This window comes from Saimiri boliviensis, chromosome 18 (assembly GCF_048565385.1).
Source record: "Saimiri boliviensis isolate mSaiBol1 chromosome 18, mSaiBol1.pri, whole genome shotgun sequence".
Classification (NCBI taxonomy): domain Eukaryota; kingdom Metazoa; phylum Chordata; class Mammalia; order Primates; family Cebidae; genus Saimiri; species Saimiri boliviensis.
In genome coordinates this window covers 6,607,991-6,632,545 of record NC_133466.1, presented here as the reverse complement: position 1 = coordinate 6,632,545, position 24,555 = coordinate 6,607,991, and the positions used below count along the sequence as shown (strand labels likewise).

The following is a 24,555-nucleotide window of genomic DNA, read 5'->3' as shown; positions in this document are numbered from 1 at the left end:
AAAAAAAAAAGACTAAAAAAAATTTAACTCTTTTTAGGAACACTGTGTGTTTCTCATTTGTTCTAATCTTTTTTTTATGTCAAAGACTTTAGTCAAAAATGCCCATTTTTTTATGCCTACCAAGAACCACACGGAGACCTGAAAATGTGAGAGGGCAGCACATCTCTCTACCAAAGCACCTAGGCTCTGCCCATTCCGGTGTCTAGGAGAGTGCTTGATTCATCTTACCTCAATTAAGTTTGTTGAATGTAATATTTCATTCATATTGTCTCTAAAGATAGAGGAAATAAGGAGAACTGAAGCAGAAAGTGAGAAATCATGTGATGACCGTTACGGTTGTCTTCACTGTATTTCTCTTGAAAATCTAAATCAGCACTGGCAGAAGTGACAATCTTGCACATTTTAATATGCAGCCACATCCTTGCATAGAAACAGCCAAGCATGCAAGACTCTTTCTTCTCCATGAATCATGCATAACAGATTAGTGTATTTTAAAATTCTCATACATAACTTGAATGTCTTATTGTTAGTATTCATACACTTTTTAAAATTAGAATTTTCTAAGGAGTAACATTAAGTGCTTTCCAGAGATAAAGTTTATGTAAAATTTTATATACTTTTTTTTTTTTTTTTTTTTAGACGGAGTTTCGCTCTTGTTACCCAGGCTGGAGTGCAATGGCGCGATCTTGGCTCACCGCAACCTCCGCCTCCTGGGTTCAGGCAATTCTCCTGCCTCAGCCTCCTGAGTAGCTGGGATTATAGGCACGTGCCACCATGACCAGCTAATTTTTTGTATTTTTTTTAGTAGAGACGGGGTTTCACCATGTTGACCAGGATGGTCTCGATCTCTTGACCTTGTGATCCACCTGCCTTGGCCTCCCAAAGTGCTGGGATTACAGGCTTGAGCCACCACGCCCAGCCTTACATTTTTAATATAATTCACAGTAATGGATTAAATCTGAAACACAAAAGTAATCTTTACAGTTGACGATGTAAGGAGGTACTGACGGGCTTCACAAAAGCCACACTCTAACAGGGTAGCACAGCCAGACCTTCTGAGTACGAGTTCCCATTATCTTGCTCAACTCAACGTTAAATTAAGTGTAGTTTCAAAGGCTTTCTTCAACACTCTATATTGCCGTCAGGTAGGTGGGGGGCGAGCAGGAATCTGCCAGGAATCTAGTAATTATAGGTTCTGAAACTGACTCAGGAAGAGAAGCAAATGTGTATTGTGCACCAACTGCCAGGCCCCACATCATCCACTCTGACCCTCTGAGTAAGGTATTATCGTCCCTTCGGTTAAGCCCATTACCTATATCCTTAGCCCCTTCTGTTAGGAGGTAATGTTCATTTGCAGCCGAGAGGTGGTGGAATATAGCCACAGATGATGTGTCTTGCCCCGATGCCGATCTGCGTTCACCCCAGCAAGGGTCTCCTGTCCTCCTGCCGTTTCCCCTCAAGTCCATCACTAACCACGGCACTATCCATTTCCATGCCCTCAAAACATATTTCAAACATCTACTTACTGTTTCCCACTGGAAAAGATTTTGTGGAATCAGCAGCTGGAAGCTAACGTATAATTATAAACGTGGAACTAGCCATGCTGGATTCTTTTTTAGACGGAGTCTAACTCTGTCGCCCATGCCGGAGTATAGCGGTGTGTTCTCGGCTCACTGCAACCTCTGCCTCCTAGGTTCAAGTGATTTTTCTGCCTCAGCCTCCAGTAGCTGGGATTTCACATGCCACCACCAGCTAATTTTTTTGTTTTTGTATTTTTAGTAGAGACAGGGTTTCACCATGTTGGCCAGGCTGGTTTTGAACTCGTGACCTCAAGTGATCTGCCTGCTTCAGCCTCCCAAATTGCTAGGATTACAGGCATGAGCCACTGTGCCCTTTTTTTTTTTTTTTTTTAATTTTATTTTAATAGCAGTTTCTTTTAAAATTGGATTTGTATCCAATTCTGAGAAAATGTACAATACTCCAAAGGTAAATGAGCTTTTACTCCTAAATATTTGTTCTTATGCATTTTGTTCCCTTTCAGTTTCATATTTGTAGAGATTATTTAAATAATATTCATTCTTATTTGCTTCTCAAAACGCTGATGGTTACTGGGACTGCTTGCCTGGTTATAGGGGCTTTTGTATACTGTGGGCATGAGCAGTATTATTCCTAATAGAGGAATGATAAAAAACTGTAATGGCCGTCGGTCCGGCATGGTGGCTCACGCCTGTAATCCAAGCACTTAGGAGGCCAAGGCACGGGGATCACCTGAGATGGGGAGTTCAAGACCAGCCTGACCAATATGGTGAAACCCCACCTCTAAAAAAAAAAACAAACTGTAATCGCCAAATCATGGTTTTTACCACACGATGAAATATTAAGCAAGTACCAAAACATTTTACAGTTAAGGAAAAACCCAAACATATGAAGAAATTTCACCATGTCTAAAATAATTGCTTGTAGCTTCTGGGATTAAATGGTTTTGTTTGCTTGTTTTCTGAGGCAGAGTCTTGCTCTGTCACTCAGGCTGGAGTGCAGTGGTAGATCTCCGCTGACTGGTTTAAGTGATTCTCCAGCCTCAGCCTCCCGAGGAGCTGGGACTACAAGCGCCCACCACCAGCTGATTTTTCTATTTCAGTAGAGATGGGGTTTCACCTTGTTAAACTCCTGACCTCAAAATGATTTGCCCGCCTCAGCCTCCCAAAATGCTAGGATTACAGGGGTGAGCCACCACGCAGGGACCCTAAATGGTTTCTTACTTTATATTTTTGGAAGTTTCGAAAGATGTAATCTAACTTTCACAATCTTGAAATAAAAGCAATTGTTACCAATTGATGAGCTGCTTCCCATGATCTACTTTAAGCCTAATTGCTTAGAAATTCTCAATTCTAATTCTCAAAATTACTTGTTTTTTTTTTGTTTGTTTGTTTGTTTTGAGACGGAGTTTCGCTCTCGTTACCCAGGCTGGAGTGCAATGGCGCGATCTCGGCTCACCGCAACCTCCGCCTCTTGGGTTCAGGCAATTCTCCTTCCTCAGCCTCCTGAGTAGCTCGGATTACAGGCATGTGCCACCATGCCCAGCTAATTTTTTGTATTTTTAGTAGAGACGGGGTTTCACCATATTGACCAGGATGGTCTTGATCTCTTGACCTCGTGATCCACCCGCCTCAGCCTCCCAAAGTGCTGGGATTACAGGTTTGAGCCACCGCGCCGGCATTACTTGGTGTGTTTTTTTTTTTTTTTTTTTTGAGACAGAGTTTCGCTCTTGTTACCCAGGCTGGAGTGCAATGGCGCGATCTCGGCTCACCGCAACCTCCGCCTCCCGGGCTCAGGCAATTCTCCTGCCTCAGCCTCCTAAGTAGCTGGGATTACAGGCACGCGCCACCACGCCCCGCTAGTTTTTTGTATTTTTAGTAGAGACGGGGTTTCACCATGTTGACCAGGATGGTCTTGATCTCTCAACCTCGTGATCCACCCGCCTCGGCCTCCCAAAGTGCTGGGATTACAGGCTTGAGCCACCACGCCCGGCCTTACTTGGTGTTTTAACCAAGTATTTCTATTGCAAACTCATGGAGCAAATGGGGATTGTGCTAAGCAGATACATCTTTAGGTCTATCTGTGTGGGTTAGTAGAGATTAGCTTTTAGTTTGCCAATGCTTGTTTTAATGCAAAAGTCTAAATGTCTGACAAATTACATATTCTTGAAATAAACTACACAGTGCTTACAAACGCTGTTAAGTATACTCATTGACACAGGAGAAAGGTCATAGTATGCTCAAGACTACAAAATAGGATGTACAACACTACTTTGTATAATCATATAAGCATAGAATAGGATCTGAGAAAAATGCATCTTTAAATAGCTAAACAGTTGTCTAAGTAAGCGAATTAAGAGTGTTTTTAGCTTGTCTGCAGTTCCTAAGTTTTTTTAATGAGTATTAATTGCTCCGCTATGATTACACACATATTTCTCACCCCTGCATCCGTTCCATCCTCCTGATCTCATCCCTACCCCAAGACTTTTACACACATTTCCCAAACTGCTACAACAGAACAGAACCTCCCCCTGGGGCCTCCATGATTACCATGAATCCAAGCTAAGTACCAAGATCTGTGCCTTAAATCCTGATTAACCCACATCTGACGCACAACAAGCTCAACCTCTGAGAAGCCAAGAGAATGTAAGGTTTTTGTTCACTAGTTTTTCTAATCAACCCATTGCTATCTGATAAGAAGTTCTCTTCCTTATACTTTTTATTATTAAATTTTTATTTAAAAAAAATTTGCGCAGGGGCTATGCTAATCTTCTCTGTATTGTTCCAATTTTAGTATATGTGCTGCCCAAGCGAGCACTCACACTTTTAAATATCTGATATTGGTACATCCAGTCAACCATTTTCATCACTCAAAAGTACTGTCAACTGGTGGAAGGGCAAGAGATTAACTTTCTGTACTGATCCCAGAAAACATGCCTCAAAGTGGCTTTTGAGACAAGATCTTTGTCCCCCAGGCTAGAGTGCAGTGACACAATCTTAGCTCACTGCAGCCTCGAAATCTTGGGCTTGTGATCCTCCTGCTTCTGCCTCCTGAGTAGCTGGGACCACAGACATGCATCACAATGCTCAGCTAATTTTAAAAATTTTCTATAAAAATGGGGTCTCGCTGCTGCCCAGGCTGATTCTCAACTCAGACTCAAGTAATCCTCCTACCTTGGCCTCCCAAAGCGCTGGTGTGACTGCCACATCCAGTCCCCATGGTGGCTTTAAAAAACTTTTTTTTTTCCTTTGACAGTTGAAGTTGGTTTCTCACAAAAATGTGTTCCTTCCTGTGGGTAGGATAAAAAAAAAAAAATGAGAATGGGCCACCTGAGTGGCCAGATAAAACAAGGCAAGCCTTTCCCCCAAAAAACTGTAGAAAAGCCTGAGTAGTTCCAGGCAGGAACTTAAAGTACTTCTTTTATGCTTTTCTACAATTTTTTTTTTGAGATGGCGTTTCAGTCTTGTTACCCAGGCTGGAGTGCAATGGCGCGATCTCGGCTCACCGCAACCTCCGCCTCCTGGTTTCAGGCAGTTCTCCTGCCTCAGCCTCCCGAGTAGTTGGGATTACAGGCACGAGCCACCATGCCCAGCTAATTTTTTTTGTATTTTAAGTAGAGACGGGGTTTCACCATGTTGACCAGGATGGTCTCGATCTGTTGACCTCGTGATCCACCCGCCTCGGCCTCCCAAAGTGCTGGGATTACAGGCTTGAGCCACCACGCCCGGCCCAGTATTTTTTTTTTTTTTTTGAGACTGAGTTTCACTCTTGTCACCCAGGCTGGGGTGCAATGGTGTGAACTCGGCTTGCTGCAACCTCTACTTCCTAGGTTCAAGTAATTCTCCTGCCTCAGCCTCCTGAGCAGCTGGGATTACAGGTGCCGGCCACCAAGCCCACCTTATTTTTATGTTCTTAGTAGACACCAGGTTTCACCATGTTGGCCAGGCTAGTGTCCAATTCCCGACCTCAGGTGAACTACCTGCTTCGGCCTCGCAAAGTGCTGGGATTATAGGTGTGAGCCACCATGCCTGGCCTTCTCCGTGCTTTTCTTTAACATACGAAGAGATAGTAATTACGTATTTGCTTTAATTCAGAAGACACTGGATTGTTCTTCCATTAAACCAATATAGTCAAGCACTTCAAAGGACATAGCAGGTATCTCAAGTAGTCATGTCCCATGTGTGAATGAACCACATAATGGTCCCGTATTATAGAACACTGTAGTTTTACTACACTCATCTAAGTTTACATAGACAAACACCGTTGTAGTACAACTCCCTATAGTATTCACACAGTAACATGTTGTCTAAGTCCATTGCCCAGGAGCAACAGGTTCAACCATGCAGCCTACGTATGTAATAGGCCACGCCACTGAAGTTTAAGACACACTATGTTGTTCACACAATAAAACAATGTTTCTTAAGACAGTATCGTGACTCATGACTGCAGCAAACAAAAACTAAACATTTGACTCTTTAAAATAAAAGAACTTTGGAAGACCAAATGTGGAACTTTTTTTTTGAGACAGGGTCTCACTGCTTGCGGTGGTGTCATCTGGGGACGCTACAAACTCCACCTCCCAGGTTCAAGTGATTCTCCTGGCTCAGCCTCCCGAGTAGCTGGGACTACAGGTGCAAGCCACCATGCCTCACAAATTCTTGTATTTTTAGTAGAGAAAGGGTTTCACCATGTTGGCCAGGCTCAAATGTGAAAATTCTGTAAATAAAATGTAAACCAGAACTTAATCCACATGCTTGAAAATACTGTTTCATAATTGAGATTTTATTGGTTGAGGATCAGTACAGACATTTCCATTTGTACGCAATTCTTAACATACGTAACAAAAATCTAAAAAGCCATGTATTGTAATTCTTTTTTAAAGTTATTCCAGTGACTTTCCAGCTTAAAATTTAGATGCAAATTTTCTGTAAGAGGCTATCAAGTACCTGTATCTTCACGTTGATAAGCTGTTACATACATCCCAACAATTCACAACTGAATAGCATGTACACTACATATTCAAATTTTTAATCGTTCACAGCACAGTAACAAAGTTATTAAGAAAACAGGACTACCACACCAAAGATGTTACAGAGTGCACACAATTCTGACAGGGAGAGCCACAATCAGAGTGGTTTTCTTTAGGAAACAATTCTACTAAAAAACAACATGGGAATAGAATTTAAAATGTTCAAGACATTAAAATGCAGGACTGACTCTGTATTGCCATTTAATATGCTTTGTATTATAGGATATAAAAACTAACCCCCCATCTATGGAATGTTAAGCTGACACCCGAGACACTCAAAGCCTCCCATAATTCAATATCCCATACGATTTTCTGGTTGTACCAAAAAATAAACAACCAGAAAATGATTTCACCTCTTAAAAAAAAGCATTTACACTTAAAAAATGGGATGAGGTGGGATTCCCTCCTTCTTAAAAATGTTTCTAGAGCTACTAAAAAACTTGCATTTACAAAATAGTTGATAAAAATATTCCTCTGGATTGTACAAGAAGGGAGACAGGGACCACTGGTAAGACATGGTATATGGTATTAATCAGACTTGGCTTCTTTCTCTCCTGCTTCATCAGAGGCTGGACTCTGCAAAACAAAGGAAATTGAGATCTTTAGGAATACGTTGTCATTTTATTTATATGCAACTATAAGATCTTTTAAAAAAGTCAATAATCTTTGTTGTCTGTAAAGTCACCTACTCTTGTTTAAAAATACTTTTGTAACCACCCTCCCAACTCCGAATCAGTACTTCTAGCACTTCATGGTAATGTGCGTATCAGAGAAGCAAAAAATGCGAGTTGTACCACATGTACATTCCAGGCTGAGGTCACTGTCTTGTTTAAGCTCTAATGACCTTACCAACTGTCTTTTTTCTGGTCTACTTAGTGCCACTATTTTACATCTTTGTGCTTTTTACTGATGATTTTGCTGTTTAAAATGGCCCCCAAGCATCTTCTCCAAGTGCTATCTAATGTTGCTAAATCCAAGGCTGTGATGTGCCACACAAAGAACATGTATTGGAGAGCTTTGTTCACGCACCAATTACAGTGCGCTATTGGTAGCGAGTTCAACGGGAATTTAACAAATATTAAATAAGGCACGTGTAACAGAAACACACATATAACAAGGCCACGTATTTATCAGTTGATGAAAATGTTGTGATCAGAGGTTTGTAGGAACCCAATCCTGTATTTCCCCTATGTGAAATGGTTTCATACTTGTGGCAGCCTTGTATTAATAGAACACAGCTATAAACAACGGAGAACCAACTGTAATTTGATAACGTGTATTAGAAGGTCAAGTTCTTCCTTAAAATCCGAAGTAGATTAGCAATGTGATCTTATGATCACACAATATTTTATCTACGGTGAGAATTAGGAAGTACAGGCCAGGTGAGGTGGCTCACACCTGTAATTCAAACACTTTGGGAGGCTGAGGCGCGCAGATCACCCGAGGTCAGGAGTCTTAAGACCAGCCTCACTAACATGGTGAAATCCCATTTCTACTAAAAATACAAAAAATCAGCCGGGTGTGGTGGTGGGTGCCTGTAATCCCAGCTACCCAGGAGCCCGAGGCAGGAGAATCACTTGAAGCCAGCAGGTGGAGATTGTAGGGAGCCAAGACTGCGCCACTGCACTCCAGCTTGGGCAGAAAGAGTGAAACTCTGTCTCGATAAACTATGAAGTACAAGTTAAAAAACAAACTGGGATCGTAAATTTCTAAATTTAGGAGTAAGCAGTTTGTCACTTAAGAATTTGGGCCGGGCGCGGTGGCTCAAGCCTGTCATCCCAGCACTTTGGGAGGCCGAGGCGGGTGGATCACAAGGTCGAGAGATCGAGACCATCCTGGTCGACATGGTGAAACCCCGTCTCTACTCAAAATACAAAAAAATTAGCTGGGCACGGTGGCATGTGCCTGTAATCCCAGCTACTCAGGAGGTTGAGGCAGGAGAATTGCCTGAGCCCAGGAGGCGGAGGTTGCGGTGAGCCGAGATCGCGCCATTGCATTCCAGCCTGGGTAACAAGGGCGAAACTCCGTCTCAAAAAAAAAAAAAAAAGAATTTGACATATAAACATCAACATTTAAAAATTACTACCCTAAAGTACTTATCTTTTCTAACTTAGCTAACAAACGTAAAATGAAGGCCTGGCTTAACTGAACCTTGCTTCGGTTACTTTTCAAGAAACAGCTTCTCAGCTGTGCAGTAGTGTTCACAACAAATCAAAACCTGTTACAGATTTCTTTGTGCTGTCTGTACTCCCACTGCTTCATTTGATTAATAAAAAGAAAAAAAAATCCTTTCCTCATAGCTTAAAACAATAAAGATTCAGCCTGGGTAACGAACACTGTCTCTAAAAACAAAGATTAATAACACTAGTCTTTTATTTGCTTGATCTAGGTTATTACTTAGACCTTCATTCACTCTGGGATACTGTACAAAACTTTGCTGGATATTATAATGAATAAAGACTTACCTGCTACAAAAAACATACCATTTATTATCTACTGTTCAGAGTCAAAATCAATCTCACTCACACACACACACACACTCTCACACACACACACACACACACACACGCTCACGCTGACCTCCTCAGTTTTTGTTTCCCCGTTTTCTGCAGGTAAATCTTCTTTAGTTTCTTGGTTAGTCACTTCAGCCTGTTTTCCCTTTGCTCCCCTTTTCCCTTTTGTTTGCACTTTTTTGTCTGAAGATTTATCCTATGATAAAATAATAATATATTTAAGTACAAACTTTACCCCTTACATTTTTACTTTTTTTCCCTCATGTCAGACAAGTAATGTGCCCAATGGTGCTGACTTCACAGCAAGGTTTGAGAGAGGGACATCTCACATAAGAGTCCAATATTCAAGCTTATGAAAGATCTTTTTGTATGATTATATCTGCAATAGCTGTCATATTAATGTCTATCACACATCAATCAGTTGATATACCTGTTACATTAGACTTAGGACCCACCCCAGTAATCAGGAAAACAGCATATGCTAAGAAGATTTTAATAGTACTTGCAGGTCAAGCCTCATTAGATGTTTGACACATCCTAAAGCCTGAGCCATACTTCATCACTGTTGCCATTACCCAAACCATTCCCTACAGTTCCACATGACAGGACAAACGAGGTAGAATATTGGAAGTGTCTTGTTCACAGTATCCCCACCCATCCCCAAATTTGTTTTGAACATGAACAATAATCAACCACTGTCCTCACAAGACCTTAACCCTCACATTAAGACCATTCACCTGAAAAAAAGCACCATGTCGCACAGTCATGTTGGCTATCCTGCTAGAGTTCATCCCTTGATATCATATGAGAAACTGAAAATATCAATTTTGAATTTATCATTTTCATTTAGGTGTTTGAAAAATCTGAAAAGCATTGGTATTAATATGACCATACCAACTTGACACATTTAAGTTCAAATTTTAAGCCATGCTAAAGCAACATAAAAATACTTTCGGATACCATCCATCAATACTGAGAAAAACTTAGCATTTATTCCTTGTAATCAAGTGTGCAGCAGCAGTTAAGTTTAGGCACCAACGGGTGGTATAAAAGACCCATACAGGTACTGACCAATTACTTGAGTTAAAGGGCATGCAGGTACAGCCATAAAGACATGCAGGTACAGCCCACAACTTCAGTGCTAAGATGGGTGGAAAAATCACTGCAGGGCATTCAGTACTACGGGATTCCACACAGACAGCATAATGACTCAACATTTCAACAGCCTCTGAATAACAAATTAGAAACAAATATATCTGAGACAAAACTGCTACTACACACATTGCTATCACAAATTTTCACAACTACTTCTGTATTTAAGAACTACTCCTTTGGGCCAGGCGTGGTGGCTCACCCCTGTAACCCAACCACTTTGGAGGCCAAGGCGGGCGGATCACCTGAGGTCGGGAGTTCAAGACCAGCCTGACCAACGTGGTGAAACCTTGTCTTTAAAAAAATAACTACTCTTTTGTAATCTGATTTCTGAAGATTTCTCATTAATTTCATAATCACCATTCCAATACCAAAAATACAAAACCAGGAAACAGTTAAAATAGAATACATAATAATACCATGGACTCGAAATAATACCACTTGTAACCATTATGAGCTGATAAGCTAGATAAAACAAAATCAATCACGTTTTCTGAGTATTTTGGACCTTCAAAATATTTAGTTCTAGGTAAATGACACAAGTCAGAAGTACACACTGTGACAGATACGCTTTGAAAACATGTCTACTGTGTAGTATTTAATGTGCAGTGTATCAATACACCACATGCTTATCTTCTGTTTAAAGTCTCATCAGTTATGAAGTCAAAGGTGTATTACAGAAACGAGATGTAAAAACAAACAAATCCCTTCTGTCCTTTTTCCTTTGGGAAAGCTGACCTCATAGGTTTGTTCCTCAAGCAGCACTGACATGAGGACTTACCTGTTGGCCTCTCAATTAAAATGATGTCCCAAACCCACCGGGGGTAAAACTTGCAACTGTTTTCATTAAAAATTAACTTTACAGTAATCTCAAGATGGAGAAAGATTAAGGAAAGAAAAATGTAAAAAGGCAAACAGGCAGATATTTCAGCCAATTAGTTAAAATACAGCATCAAAAAAGATAGGTAATAATATACCGCTCACACAGACATTTTTAACAAAGTCAGCTAATATTTTAGGCTTTCATCAAGTTTCCGTGCTGTTCTGTGTACAGAGAATTATCGCATCGTCTTCTGGTATAAGAAATTGCAAAGTTGAAAAATATCTTCCCCTTATTTTTAAGATCACAAAAACAGAACTTTCTGTTAAAGAAAACATGGTTAAGATTTTTACTGAGCTCTGTACAAATCTTAAAAAAGAAAAAAATCTTTGTTTTATACTTTTATTTAACAAGGACAAATTTAGTAATTATCCAAGAACTCTTCAATGTCAAGGAAATTAATCTTGCCTCTTCTGATGATTGTGCAGTGCTTACCTTCTACCTACACTTTTAGGAAAGAGGTGACGGCATTAAAAAAATTTTTTTCGAGACTTCGAATAGCAAACTCTCCTAAGTTAACGTGAAGAACTTGTAGAGCTTTACAGACGGTAGTTTCAATGCTATCTCTGAACACAAAGTTTATTCATGTTTTACACACGTTCTGCTTTTCCACCCTGAAAGTTATCAAACACATGTATACCCAAAACTAACTTCATTCTACAGACCTGCAATCCGAATCATGCAATCATGAATTTATTAGGGAGCAACCAAAACACGGTTTCGTTTAACTGCTGGTAAAGCACTTCTAGAGTAGGGGCGGTTATGTTCTCAAAGAACACAACTTTTGATCTCTCCTCTCCTACCCCGTAAAAAAGTCAACATTCCCCCATGTTGGCTTGGAAACTATATATAAAAATTTATATGTTCCCTTTTTCCTGACCTCAGTCCTAACTTGGCTCTTTTATTGTCAAAGGAGGAAGTACAAGCACACAATTAAAGGCCAATCACCAGCCACAATGTACGCAACCATAAGAATAAATTTCCTTTGCAGACTTAAGTTAGAATTTAATATTTTTTGTCGTCCCACGTCTCCTAAAATCTGCAGCAGCATTAGTGCGATTCGGTCCCATAAACCAGGATGAATATATGCATTACATTTTGCCCCGACCAGAAAAAAAAACATTTACCGTAGTTATTAAAATATAAAGAAATCTCAAATAGCTCATCAGAATGAAAAGTCCCACGTTAAGGAGCAGCGAGCCTGAGACCCTGCTGCATCCCAACGCGCGTGTCGAAGCCTACCTTCGCTGCTGCCTTTTTCGGCTTCGCTTCCACTTTTGCAGGAGGTTTCTGAAAAGCAAAAGTAGCACTGAGCGTCCTCGCCGGGGACGACGCGCGGAAAACAAACGGTTACGGACTGGCTCTACCTACCGCTGACAACCGCGCGGATCTCCTCTTGGGCTTGGAGAGAGAACAAGGAAGAGTCAGCGAGAAGAGACGGCGGGCCGGCGGCTCCCGGGAAACCCACCCCACGCCCCGCACAGGGCCCCGCGCTCACCTCTTCCTTGGCGGCCCCTTCGGCGGAGCTGACCTGCGAGAAGAAAACGCGCGGATGGACGCGGGCCGCAGCGCCAGGACCCGCGCGCCCGCCCGGCCCCGAGAACAATGCCCCGCCGCGTGACGTCACGGCCTCCCGCCGCCCCGTTCGAATCGCCCCCTCGGCTCCGCAGACCGCCGAACGTTCCAGAACACCCGTCCCCGGGGCCGCCGAGCGCCCGCCCGCCCGCGGGTCTCCGGGCGCCTCCCGGACCCGGCGCCACCGTGAGGGCAGCGGAGCCTGGGCCTCGCGGGGCCCGGCGGGGCGGCCAGCGGTGGCCCCAGGGGGTGTGTGCGGGCCGCGGCCGCCGCTCACCTTCCTTTTGGGCATCCTGGCGGCGGGGAGGCGCGTGCCGGGTGCCTGCGGGCCGCGGCGCGCCGAAAGCCTTCGCGAAGCTAGGCTGCCTGGCCGCTACCACTCCTCCCGCCGCCCGAGCTGCCGAGACCCACAGCGGGGGCGGTGGGAGAACCGGATGGAACCGGATTGGGAGCCCGCCTCCTCCTCCCCCCGCGTCCCCGGCCGCGGGCTCCCCCTCCCTGCCGGCCGGGCCGCCCCCCACCCCCGCCCATTGGCTGCGGGGCTCAGCCCGCGCCCGGAATAGGTGAGGCCGGCCGTCACTCGGACCCGCGTCCCGCCCCCTCCTGGGCGCCCCCCACCCCTTCCCGCCGTCTCGCGGGGCCCCAGACCCAGGCGAGGGGGGCGGGGCCCCAGTGGCACTCCGACCTCACGGTAGTTTGTTTGAAGCCGAGCCGCAAAGTGCGGTCTGCGCGCTGATTGGTGGAAGCATGCCACGTGACTGCGGCTCTCCACCCACAATCCTTCTGGATACCTGGGCGCCTTCAGGCCAGTGGCAGCCGGCCCCTCCCCTCTAGGGTGAGTTGTGTTCCAACGTTTATAGTTCGTATCCTAGACTGGGAAGAGAGAGGGACACGGGATACAGGAACTAGCAAATTCCTCCCGCCTCAGTTGGCAAGAAAGGCTATCCAGGCTCCCCGGCTTCGCTGGCCTGCAGGAAGCGGGCCCTGGTGCGCAGGCCCTGGAAGGGAGGGCGTGGGAAGGAGAGCCGACGCGGGATCGCCGTGGGCCAGTGCGCAGGCGCGGGGCGTTTGCTGGGCTTGCACTCGTGCTGGGCTGCGACTCAGGCTCCGGCGCGAGGTTATTGCGGGCGGCGTTTCCGTGTAACTTGTTTCTTTCCTTCCCTTCTTTTGTTTGAGACGGGGTCTCGTTCTGTCCTCCATCCTGGAGTGTAGTGGTGCAATCACAGCTCACTGCAGCCTTGACCTCCTGGACTCCAGCTATCCTCCCACCCCAGCCTCTGCAGTAGTTCAGACACAGGCGCGCACCACTCTGCCCGGCCAATTTTTGTAGAGACTGGGTTTCACCGTGTTGCTCAGCCTGGTCTTCAACTCCTGGGCTCAAGCGATCCTCCCGCCTGGGCCTCCCAAAGTGCTGAGAATCCAAGCTGTGGAACTCTCAGATTTCCCTGGAGGACTGCAGGTGCACGAGAGTCGTTTCTGGCCCCAGAGTCGTGGTCTCATATTCCAGCTCCTGCGAACCGTTTGCTACCGTCTCCAGCACTCGAGGACCTCTGGAGGGCTGTTTTATTTTCTCTACAGCATTGACTGAATATATGTCCTTATACATTCCATGTATATTTCAGGAAGAATATACAGCGGTTGCCTCTGGGGAGAACTGGAGAGATTGAAGGTAAAAATTCCTTTTTCTCGTGTGTAATGTTTTTTCTTTTTTCTCTCTGTATGGATTACCTTAAAAAAAATCAACATCGGCCGGGCGCGGTGGCTCAAGCCTGTAATCCCAGCACTTTGGGAGGCCGAGGCGGGTGGATCACCAGGTCGAGAGATCGAGACCATCCTGGTCAACATGGTGAAACCCCGTCTCTACTAAAAATACAAAAAATTAGCTGGGCATGGTGGCGCATGCCTGTAATCCCAGCTACTCAGGAGGCTGAGGCAGGAGAATTGCTTGAACCCAGGAGGCGGAGGTTGCAGTGAGCCGAGATCGCGCCATTGCACTCCAGCCTGGGTAACAAGAGCGAAACTCCGTCTCAAAAAAAAAAAAAAAAATTCAACATCAGAGAGTACCCAAGTTTGTGGCACAAGCGTGTACTGGGCACCTGCCCTGTGGCAGGCACCATGAAGTTCCTGGGGTAGAGAGAATCCAGGTTTGTATCCCAAGCACTGGGTCTAGTAATTTAGTGGGGAGAGAAAGTACTGAATTGGCCTAGTAAAGAAAGGGGAAGCCATCGGCAGGGGGGACAGCATATTTCAAGGCATGCTGACTTACTAGAAGCTGGCAGCCCATCAAGACCTTCACTGTGGCAGGGATGGAGATATGAAAAATGGACGCAAAGATCAGGGAAAAGAGGCAAAAAAAAAAAGAGCAGCAGCCTGTCATGGAGTTTCAGTCATTCAAAGATTGAGGGATACTGCAAGGTCTTAAGCAAGGGAACGATATGCTTTTGGACTTACCCCATAAAAATCTTTCTCCCATAAGAACTGAAGCTGCGCTAGGCCAGAGGTGACAACCTGATGGTCCACAGATGATTTATTTGGCCTAGTTTTTTTTAAGTTGCCAACACAAACCAATGGAGTAACCAGAACTCAAATGAAAAACGATTTGGCAGGTTTTTTTGTTTGTTTGTTTGGTTGGTTGGTTTTTTTTTTTTTTAAAGAAGCAGCGTCTCGGCCAGGCGCGGTGGCTCAAGCCTGTAATCCCAGCACTTTGGGAGGCCGAGGCGGGTGGATCACGAGGTCAAGAGATCGAGACCATCCTGGTCAACATGGTGAAACCCCGTCTCTACTAAAAATACAAAAAATTAGCTGGGCATGGTGGCGCGTGCCTGTAATCCCAGCTACTCAGGAGGCTGAGGCAGGAGAATTGCCTGAACCCAGGAGGCGGAGGTTGCGGTGAGCCGAGATCGCGCCATTGCTCTCCAGCCTGGGTAACAAGAGCGTAACTCCGTCCCCCCCCAAAAAAAAAGAAACAGGGTTTCACTTTGTTGCCTAGGCTGGAGTGCAGTGCTGTTTACAGGTGTGATCCCACTACTGATCAGCATGAGAGTTTTGACCTGCTCCGTTTCTGACCTGGGCCGGTTCACCCTTAATAGGCAAACGTGTGGGTCTTTTGCTCCCTGGAAGGTCACCATAATGATGCTAATCACAATGTAGACCCCTGATCGGCATAACACACTACAGCCCAGAACTGGATTCAAGCAGTCCTCCTGCCTCAGTCTCCCAAGTAGTTGGGACTACAGGCATGTGTCACCATGTCCAACTGGCAGTATCTTTTAAACCTAAACAGACACTTTTCAGGACTCAAGAAAGATACACACAAAAAAAGGTTATATGTTTTCACCAGAAGACATGAAATAGAATATTTATAGGTGAACAATGTGTTATAAGCCCAAACAGAGAGCAACCTAAATGCCAATCAACAGAATAGGTGAATAAATGGAAGACCATCAGCAATGAAAATGACCCATATGCAACTACATAAAACAGTACGATTAATTTCACTAGCATAATGTGGAAAGATGCCAGACCCAAAAGTGTATATACTGTGTGATTCTATTTATATAATGTACAGAAGCAGGCAAAACTAATCCACTCTGTTAGAAGTCAGGATAGTGGTTCCTGGTTGGGATTGAGGTGGGGAGCTAGTGACTGGAGGAGAGAGCAGTGGAAAAATTTGGGGTTGTCTGGCTATTCTCTCTTGATCTGGATGTTGGTTGCACTGTGTTCACTTCATGAATACTAATTGAGCTGTGAACCTATGTATACGTTTCTGGATAAATACAATCAATAAAATATTTTTTCAACATGTCAGACACAGAAATTTTCACATACAAATTTGACTCTTCAACTTCTCTTGGCATCCTTTGTGCCAAGACTGCACTTGACCTTGTATCCTGTAAAGAGGTGTTCTTTCTCCAGTTGCAAAGGTTCCAAACATGCTGATTTCACTCCTTTGTATTTCCTACCGGGCTTCTGGTGGAATTTTAGTTTGTGATGCCAACATAAAAGTGTGAGCAGTATATAGACACTATGTTTTACATTTTCATTTATTTCTGTAAAATGGTTTCTGTGATTCAACATTCCAAAGGTTCCGTCCTGGGCAACAATGCAAGACCCCAGCTCTACAAAATTAAAAAAAAAAAAAAAAAAATTAGCTGGATGTGGTGGCACACACCTGTAGTTCCAGCTACTCGGAATGCTGCAATGGGAGGATCACTTGAGCCCAGGAAGTCAAGGCTGCAGTGAGCTATGATTGTACACTCCACGGCACTCCGGCCTGGGCGACAGAGTGAAACCGTCTTGAACAAAAATTCCAAAGTACCAAAAAGATTTCCAGAGAAGTCTCCCTCTGCTTCTGTTCCCCCTGGCTATCTGCTTCTAAGAAGAAACCAATGTTGCCGCTTCTTATGTATCCCTCTTGAGATACTTTGTACAAGCAAATTAATATGTATTTTCTGCCTCCTTAGTTTTTATACTGTTTGGTGCCCAGGCATTTTCACTCAATAGTAGACATTGTTTTTTATCCGTCCTTTAAAAATTATTCTTTCCTTTTATTACTGCATTGTATTCCACTGTATAGATATAACAAACTTTTTTAAAAGGGTGATAAAGTACATATAACATTTATCATCTCAACCATTTTCAGTATAAAGAAAAAAGAATGAAAATGAGTGAGGAAAGTTTATGAAACTTATGGGACACCATCAATCCAGCCAATATATGCATTATGGGAATCCAAGGAGGAGCACAGAAAGAAAGAGATGGAAAACTTACTTGAGGAAATAATGACAGAAAAATCCCCAAATCTAGAGAGTAAAACAAACATCCATCCCCATGAAGCCTGTAATACTCAAAATACTTGAGCTTAATGAGGTTCTTGAGACATATTTGTCAAAAGTCAAACATAAAGAATCTCGGGCTGAGAGCAGTGGCTTATGCCTGTAATCCAGCACTTTTGGAGTCTGAGGTGGGTGGATCACTTGAGGCCAGGAGTTCCAAGACCAGCATGGCCAAAAATGGTGAAATCCTGCCTCTACTAAATGTACAAAAATTAGCTGGGTGTGGTGGTGCATATCTATAATCACACCTACTCAGGAGGCTGAGGCTCAAGCATTGCTTGAACCCAGGAGGCGAAGGTTGCTGTGAGCTGAGATTATGCCACTGCACTCCAGCCCGGACAACAGAGTGACTTGAACAACCATTATAACCAATAGATCAGACATATACAGAACATTTCATCTAACAGCAGCAGAGTATACATTCTTCTCAAATGCATGTGGATCATTTCCCAGGATAGATCATGGTTTAACAGATTTAAGAAGATTAAAATTATTACTATTTTTTGAGGTGGAGTCTCGCTCTGTTGCCCATGCTGGAGTGCAGTGGCACCATCTCAGCTCACTGCAACCTCTGCCTCCTGGGTTCAAGTGATTCTCCTTCCGAGTAGCTGGGATTACAGGCATGCACCACTAGGTCTGGCTAATTTTTGTATTTTTAGTAGAGACAGGGTTTCACTGTGTTGGCCAGGCTGGTCTCCAACTCCTGACATCAAGTGATCTGCCCACTTTGGCCTCTCAAAGTGCTGAGATTACAGGCATGAGCCACTGCACCCAGCTCAGCCCAGAAGACTGAAATTATATCAGACATCTTTTTTCTCACTACAATACTATGAAACTAGAAATCAGGCCGGGCGTGGTGGCTCACGCCTGTAATTCAAGCACTTTGGAGGCCAAGGTGGGCGGATCACCTGAGGTTGGGAGTTCAAGACCAGCCTGACCAACATAGTGAAACCCTGTCTTTAAATTAAAAAAAAAAAAAAAACTAGAAATCAATAATAGGAGGAAAATTGGAAAACTCACAAATATGTGGAAATTAAATAGCATACTCCTCAACAACCAATAGATCAAAGAAATCAAATGAGAAAAAAAATCTTCAGACAAATTAAAATGGAAACACCACATACCAAAACTTATGGGATGCAGTAAAAGCTGTTCAAAGAGGGACATTTGGCCAGGCGTGGTGGCTCACACCTGTAATCCAAGCACTTTGGAGGCCAAGGCGGGCGGATCACCTGAGGTCAGGAGTTCAAGACCAGTGTGAGCAACATGGTGAAACCCTGTCTTAAAAAAAAGAGAGACATTTACAGCAATAAATGCCTACATTAAGAAAAAAGAGATCTCAAACATCTTAATATTAACCTCAAGGAACTAGAAAAGGAAAAACAAAGCCTAAAGTTAGCAGAATGAAGGAAATAATAAAGATTAGAGCTGAAATTAATAAGAATACAATACAAAAGATCAATGATACTAATAGTTGAATTTTTAAAAAGATAGACAAGATTGGCAAACCTTTAGTAGCTAGCCTAAGGATAGAAGAACACTCAAATACATAAAATTATGAAGAAAGAAGAGACATTACAGCAGATACCACAGAAATACAAAAGATCATAAGAGATTATTATGAATAATTACATACCAACAATTTGCATAACCTAGAAGAAATGGACAGAATCTTAGAAATGTACATCCTACCAAGACTGAACCATAAGGGTCGGACGAGGTGGCTCACGCCTGTAATCCCAGCACTTTGGGAGGCTGAGGCAGGTGGATCACAAGGTCAGGAGTTCGAGACCAGCCTGGCCAAAATGTTGAAACCCCGTCTCTACTAAAAATACAAAAATTAGCTGGGCACGGTGGCACGTGCCTGTAATCCCAGCTACTCAGGAGGCTAAGGCAGGAGAATCATTTGAACCTGGGAGGCGGAGGTTGCAGTGAGCCAAGATCGTGCCATTGCACTCCAGCCCGGGTGACAGAGTGAGACTCCGTCTCAAAAAAAAAAAAAAGAAAAAAAAAAAAGACTGAACCATAAAGAAAATGTAAACCAATCAATATGGGTAAGGAGATTGAATCAGTAATTAAAATCTCCCAATGAAGAAAAGCCCATGATCAGATTCTTCTCTGGTCAATTTTACCAGACATTTAATGAAGAATTAATGCCAATCCTCAAATTCTTCCAAAAAATTGAAAAGCAAGGAACATTTCTAAACTCATTTTATGAGTCCATCATTGCTTAATACCAACGCCAGCCACGGACACTATAAGAAAAGAACATGCCGGGCGCGGTGGCTCAAGCCTGTAATCCCAGCACTTTGGGAGGCCGAGGCGGGTGGATCACGAGGTCAAGAGATCGAGACCATCCTGGTCAACATGGTGAAACCCCGTCTCTACTAAAAATACAAAAATTAGCTGGGCATGGTGGCGCGTGCCTGTAATCCCAGCTACTCAGGAGGCTGAGGCAGGAGAATTGCCTGAACCCAGGAGGCGGAGGTTGCGGTGAGCTGAGATCACGCCATTGCACTCCAGCCTGGGTAACAAGAGCGAAACTCCGTCTCAAAAAAAAAAAAAAAAGAAAAGAACATTACAGGACAATATCCCTGATAATTTAATTTCATAAATGCAAATAGAATCTAGGCTGGTACAAAAGTATTGCGGTTTCAAACTATGAATTTTAAATAATTATAACGAGGCTCAAACACATCTTTATTAATCAAAATAGGAATGATTACAATCAACAAATTTTTGCCAATGGGAAATAAGTTTGTTTATTCCTGTAGCGTAAACATCCATGCTTTGGGATTTGATGCACTCTTGGAAAGCATTTTCTGCATCTTGCTGTTTGTGGAAGTATTTTCCATGCAAAAAGTTGTCGAGATGCTTAAAGAAGTGGCAGTCTTGGAAAGCCTTTCTGTTTAGTTTACTTGGAATGATTTTACTTATTTTGCTTTGCTATTGTGGAATATATTGTGGTTGTATTCTTCATGTAGGAATGCAAGACAAGCTTACTTAAAGTGGACACTTACTAAGCTTCCAGATACCGCCTTTTGTTGGAACTTGGACTTATGAACAACCCTCATGATAGCAAAGTTTTCTGGCTGAGCTCCTCTCCTACTCTGAATGCAAGAGACCCAATAATTAGGCAGGAATATCATCACCCCTATTCAACCTGAAGGAGTTACAGAAGACAGATCTTCGTCCCTTTGCAAACTTTATGATTAAGGGTCCTCTTGTAAAGGGAAGGGAGAAATACGTGAGAGGTGTTCGAACCAGAGAGACTCCGTCTTGAGGACTACAAAAAATGAGGCTGGGACCTGCCAGACTGCATTCCCGGAAAGTCAGGTATTCCTGGCCTCCAGATGTTACGGTTAAAGGAACAGATTGATAATGTTTACTAAAGTGACCCAGACTTAAGTGTCCTGATATCCCAATATCCTGAGAAGAGAAGCATTCCTAATTTTGCTTTAAAAGATAATAATATCGATTCTTGCACAACATAGTAATTAGGAAAATTAATCCTTTATCACAAACTCTTGTAGCAAAGCACATCTCCCCATGATCTTTTATTAATCCTGTATAAAAGCAAGTATTGTACCTAGGTGAACACATAGGTACAATAACTGTTAACTTCCCTCTGATAACTTCCTTCCTTTCTCTTTTTTGAGACAGGGTCTCGCTCTGTTGGCTGGAGTGCAGTGATGTGATCATGGCTCACTGTAGCCTCTGGGCTCAAACAATTCTGTTAGCCTCCTGAGGAGCTGGACTATAGGTGCATATTCCTATGTCTGGCTAGTTTTTAAATTTTTTTTTGGAAACAAGGCCTCACTGTGTTCCCCATCCTGGTCAAACTCCTAGGCTCAAGCCATCACCCTGCCTCAGCCTCCCATGGACAAGTTTTTTTTTTTTTTTTTTTTTTTTTTTTTTTTTTTTTTCTTCAGAGTGAGTCTCACTCTGTTGCCCAGGCTGGAGTGCAATGGCCCAATCTTGGCTCACTGCAACCTCTGCCTCTCAAGTTCAAGCAATTCTCCCGCCTCAGCCTCCTGAGTAGCTGGGACTACAGGCACACACCACCACACCTGGCTAATTTTTGTATTTTTAGTAGAGATGGGGTTTCACCATATTGGTCATTTGTCTCAATGAGTAGCCTCCTGAGTAGCTGGGACTACAGGCACACACCACCACACCTGGCTAATTTTTGTATTTTTAGTAGAGATGGGGTTTCACCATATTGGTCATTTGTCTCAATGAGTAGCCTCCTGAGTAGCTGGGACTACAGGCACACACCACCACACCTGGCTAATTTTTGTATTTTTAGTAGAGATGGGGTTTCACCATATTGGTCATTTGTCTCAATGAGTAGCCTCCTGAGTAGCTGGGACTACAGGCACACACCACCACACCTGGCTAATTTTTGTATTTTTAGTAGAGATGGGGTTTCACCATATTGGTCATTTGTCTCATTGGTCAGCTGTCTCAAACTCCTGACCTCGGGTAATCCACACACCTTGGCCTTCCAAAGTTCTGGGATTACAGGTGTGAGCCACCATGCCCAGCCAACAACTAATTTTTGTCAAGGACACCATGAATGCTCAGGGGGCACAGGCTGATGGGAGAGGATTACTTGAGTTCAGGACTTTGAGAAAACCAGCCTGGGCAACATAGTGAGACACCTATCTCTTTACAAAAGTATTGTATACTAAAAGTTTGCTAAGAGAGTATATCTTAATGTGTTAAGAGTTTTTGCCACAAAAATAGCAGCAATCATAATAAAGGAGGTGCAGTGAAACTGCGAGGGGATGAGTATTGTTTATGGCCTTGATGGTGGTAATGGTTTCACAAGTGTATATTTACTTATCTCTAATGTCATTTAGATGTTTACATTCAATATGTACAGTTTTTATTTGTCAATCATACCTAAATAAAGTGGTTTGAAAAAAAGAGATGATAGGGTGCGGTGGCTCGTGGCAGTAATCCTAGCACTTTGGGAAGCCAAGGCAGGAGGATTGCTTGAGCCCAAGAGTCCAGACCAGCCTGAGCAACATAGAGAGAGGTGCATGCCTGTAATGACAGCTACTCTGGCAGCTGAGTCTGGAGAATCACTTGAACCTGAATGGCGGAGGCTGCAGTGAGCTGAGATTGTGTCACTGCACTCCAGCCTGGGCAACAGAGATCCTGTCCCCCCCCCCCCAAAATAGAGTCAAGCTGACTGTCCTCATAAGACTTGTGCTCTAGCATGAGAAGACAACAATAAATAAGTAAACAGGTTACTTTGACATAGTTGTAAGTGCCCTGAAGGAATAAAACACAGGAGTTTAGCCTGAGAGGTTGAGAGGTTGGGTCGGGTTGTCTTGAGGCAGAGGAGATGGGGGACATACTGAAGTCATTTAGGCAATGAATGACTAGGATGTTGGCTGTAGGGATGGTGATCAGTGGTGGTGTTGGGGAACTGGGATTTATTTTGGTGAGGACTGACAGGACTCTTCAGTGCATCTGATGTGAAACAGAGGACAGAGACTTCTGGCTGTGAGCAGTAGCAACCCAAATTGGCATCAACAACGAGAAAGGAGATCATCTCCAACAATAGAAGGTGGATGGGGGATTCGTAATAGGCTCTCCTGGGCCGTGGATTCCACAGCTTAATGAGTTATCACAATCCCAGGTTGTTTTTTTTTTCCTTTGAGGTAAAGTTTCACTCTTGTTGCCCAGGCTGGAGTGCAGAGGCACAATCTTGGCTCACTGAAACTTCTGCCTCATGGGTTCAAGCAATTCTCCTGCCTCAGCCTCCCAAGTAGTTGGGATTACAGGCGGCCACCACTAACACCTGGCTAATTTTTGTATTTTCAGAAGAGGCAGGGTTTCACCATGTCGGCCAGGCTGGTCTCAAACTCCTGACCTCAGGTGATCCACCTGCCTCAGCCTCCCAAAGGGCTGGGATTACAGGCGTGAGCCACCACAGCTGGCCCCAGTTTCTTTTTTTTCTTCTTTTGTTGTGCCTCTTTCTGAGTGGGCTTCTTTCTCTGCCTGAAGTTGAAATTCCAGATGTCATATCCAGATTACAGCATCTAGACAAAAAATGTCTCTTTTGTTGAGTGTCAGTCGATTGGCCTTTCTTACTGCTTAGAATTTAGTCACAGTCAGGGGCACTAGGATACCCTTTTGACCAAATTAGGCCCACCCCTGGAGTTGGGCCAGGAATGGACACAGTGGACGCCTGAACAAAATGTAGGCTGTGTCAGCAAGGACAAGGAGAAGAGTCGATGTGGCCTCGCACTCCACAGGACTCACCAGGCCGTGTGGATGAGGGGCCATTTGCCCTGCCAGGGATGCAGAGAGTTTGAGAGGAAGCTGGAGGGTTTGTGTTGATGCACTAAGTTTTGGGAAACATCCGGGTCCAGCAGGCAGTTGGATCTACAGGCCTGGAGCACAGGAGGAAGGAAACATTTGAAAGAAAAGAAATGTTTGTGTGAGAGCTGAAACCTCAGGCATGTGGATGGATCAAATAGGGAACGTGAAGTGCCTGCAGCGTTGGCAACTAGGGATGTCACCCAGGGATGTCACCCATTGTCCTGATGAAGCAGTTTCAGTGAGTGGCAGGGCAGAAACCAAGCTGACAGTAGAGAGTAGAAGGGAAGGGAAGGAATGGAAAGAGCTCCAGATCCTATGCTGCTGTGCTGGACCACACTGCTTCCCAGGAAGCCTGGGGTCTGAGACGGTTTGTCCACATGATGAAGATGGAAGATAAATGGGGCTAGGTGCGACCCAAGTCTGTAAGCCAGGAAGAAGGTATGAAAAGAAGTGATGGTCAGAACATGTGAATGCTTAGCGCTCACCACTCCATTGGATATCCAGGCTGCTGCATAAGGATGAGGAACACAAATTAGAGCAAAAACACAGGGCTTGACACAGCTTGTCTATCATCACTATGATGAATGAGCTGGCTAGAGACACCTAAACACAAACACAGACATAGAGCATATGTTTCTAGCTCGCTTACAAACTTTATAGATGCATGACTGTGTGATTAATTGTTGTTAGATACAC

The 24,555-nt window shown here is 43.9% G+C and overlaps 2 protein-coding genes and 2 pseudogenes across 7 annotated transcripts in view; 1 reads left to right on the top strand and 3 right to left on the bottom strand.

Moving 5' to 3' along the window:
• Nucleotides 1–4,253: 4,253 nt before the first annotated feature.
• LOC120368500 (U6 spliceosomal RNA) lies at nucleotides 4,254–4,353 on the bottom strand (annotated as a pseudogene).
• A 2,190-nt stretch (nucleotides 4,354–6,543) lies between these two features.
• HMGN1 (high mobility group nucleosome binding domain 1) lies at nucleotides 6,544–13,059 on the bottom strand. 3 transcript variants are annotated; one of them, XM_039480405.2, is made up of 6 exons: nucleotides 12,963–13,059; nucleotides 12,609–12,641; nucleotides 12,482–12,511; nucleotides 12,353–12,400; nucleotides 9,146–9,274; nucleotides 6,544–7,141 (listed from the first exon to the last, which is right to left on the bottom strand). In XM_039480405.2, the coding sequence occupies exons 1-6, from the start codon at nucleotides 12,975–12,977 to the stop codon at nucleotides 7,094–7,096; spliced, it is 303 nt and encodes a 100-aa protein (XP_039336339.1). In that variant the 5' UTR covers nucleotides 12,978–13,059; the 3' UTR covers nucleotides 6,544–7,093. The 3 variants fall into 3 exon arrangements, with proteins under 3 accessions (XP_039336339.1, XP_074245370.1, XP_074245369.1); XM_074389269.1 differs by lacking the exon at nucleotides 12,353–12,400; XM_074389268.1 differs by lacking the exon at nucleotides 12,482–12,511.
• On the bottom strand, nucleotides 9,342–9,439 carry LOC120368474 (small nucleolar RNA U13; annotated as a pseudogene).
• Nucleotides 13,060–13,417: 358 nt separating the features above from the next.
• GET1 (guided entry of tail-anchored proteins factor 1) overlaps nucleotides 13,418–24,555 on the top strand; it is a 43,015-nt gene continuing 31,877 nt past the window's right edge. For 3 of the 4 annotated variants that reach the window (XM_074389260.1, XM_074389263.1, XM_074389261.1), the window contains exons 1-2: nucleotides 13,418–13,520; nucleotides 14,308–14,354. The gene's annotated coding sequence lies outside the window, so the exon portion shown is untranslated. The remainder of the gene's footprint in view (nucleotides 13,521–14,307; nucleotides 14,355–24,555) is intronic. The other variant, XM_074389267.1, reaches the window with a different exon arrangement.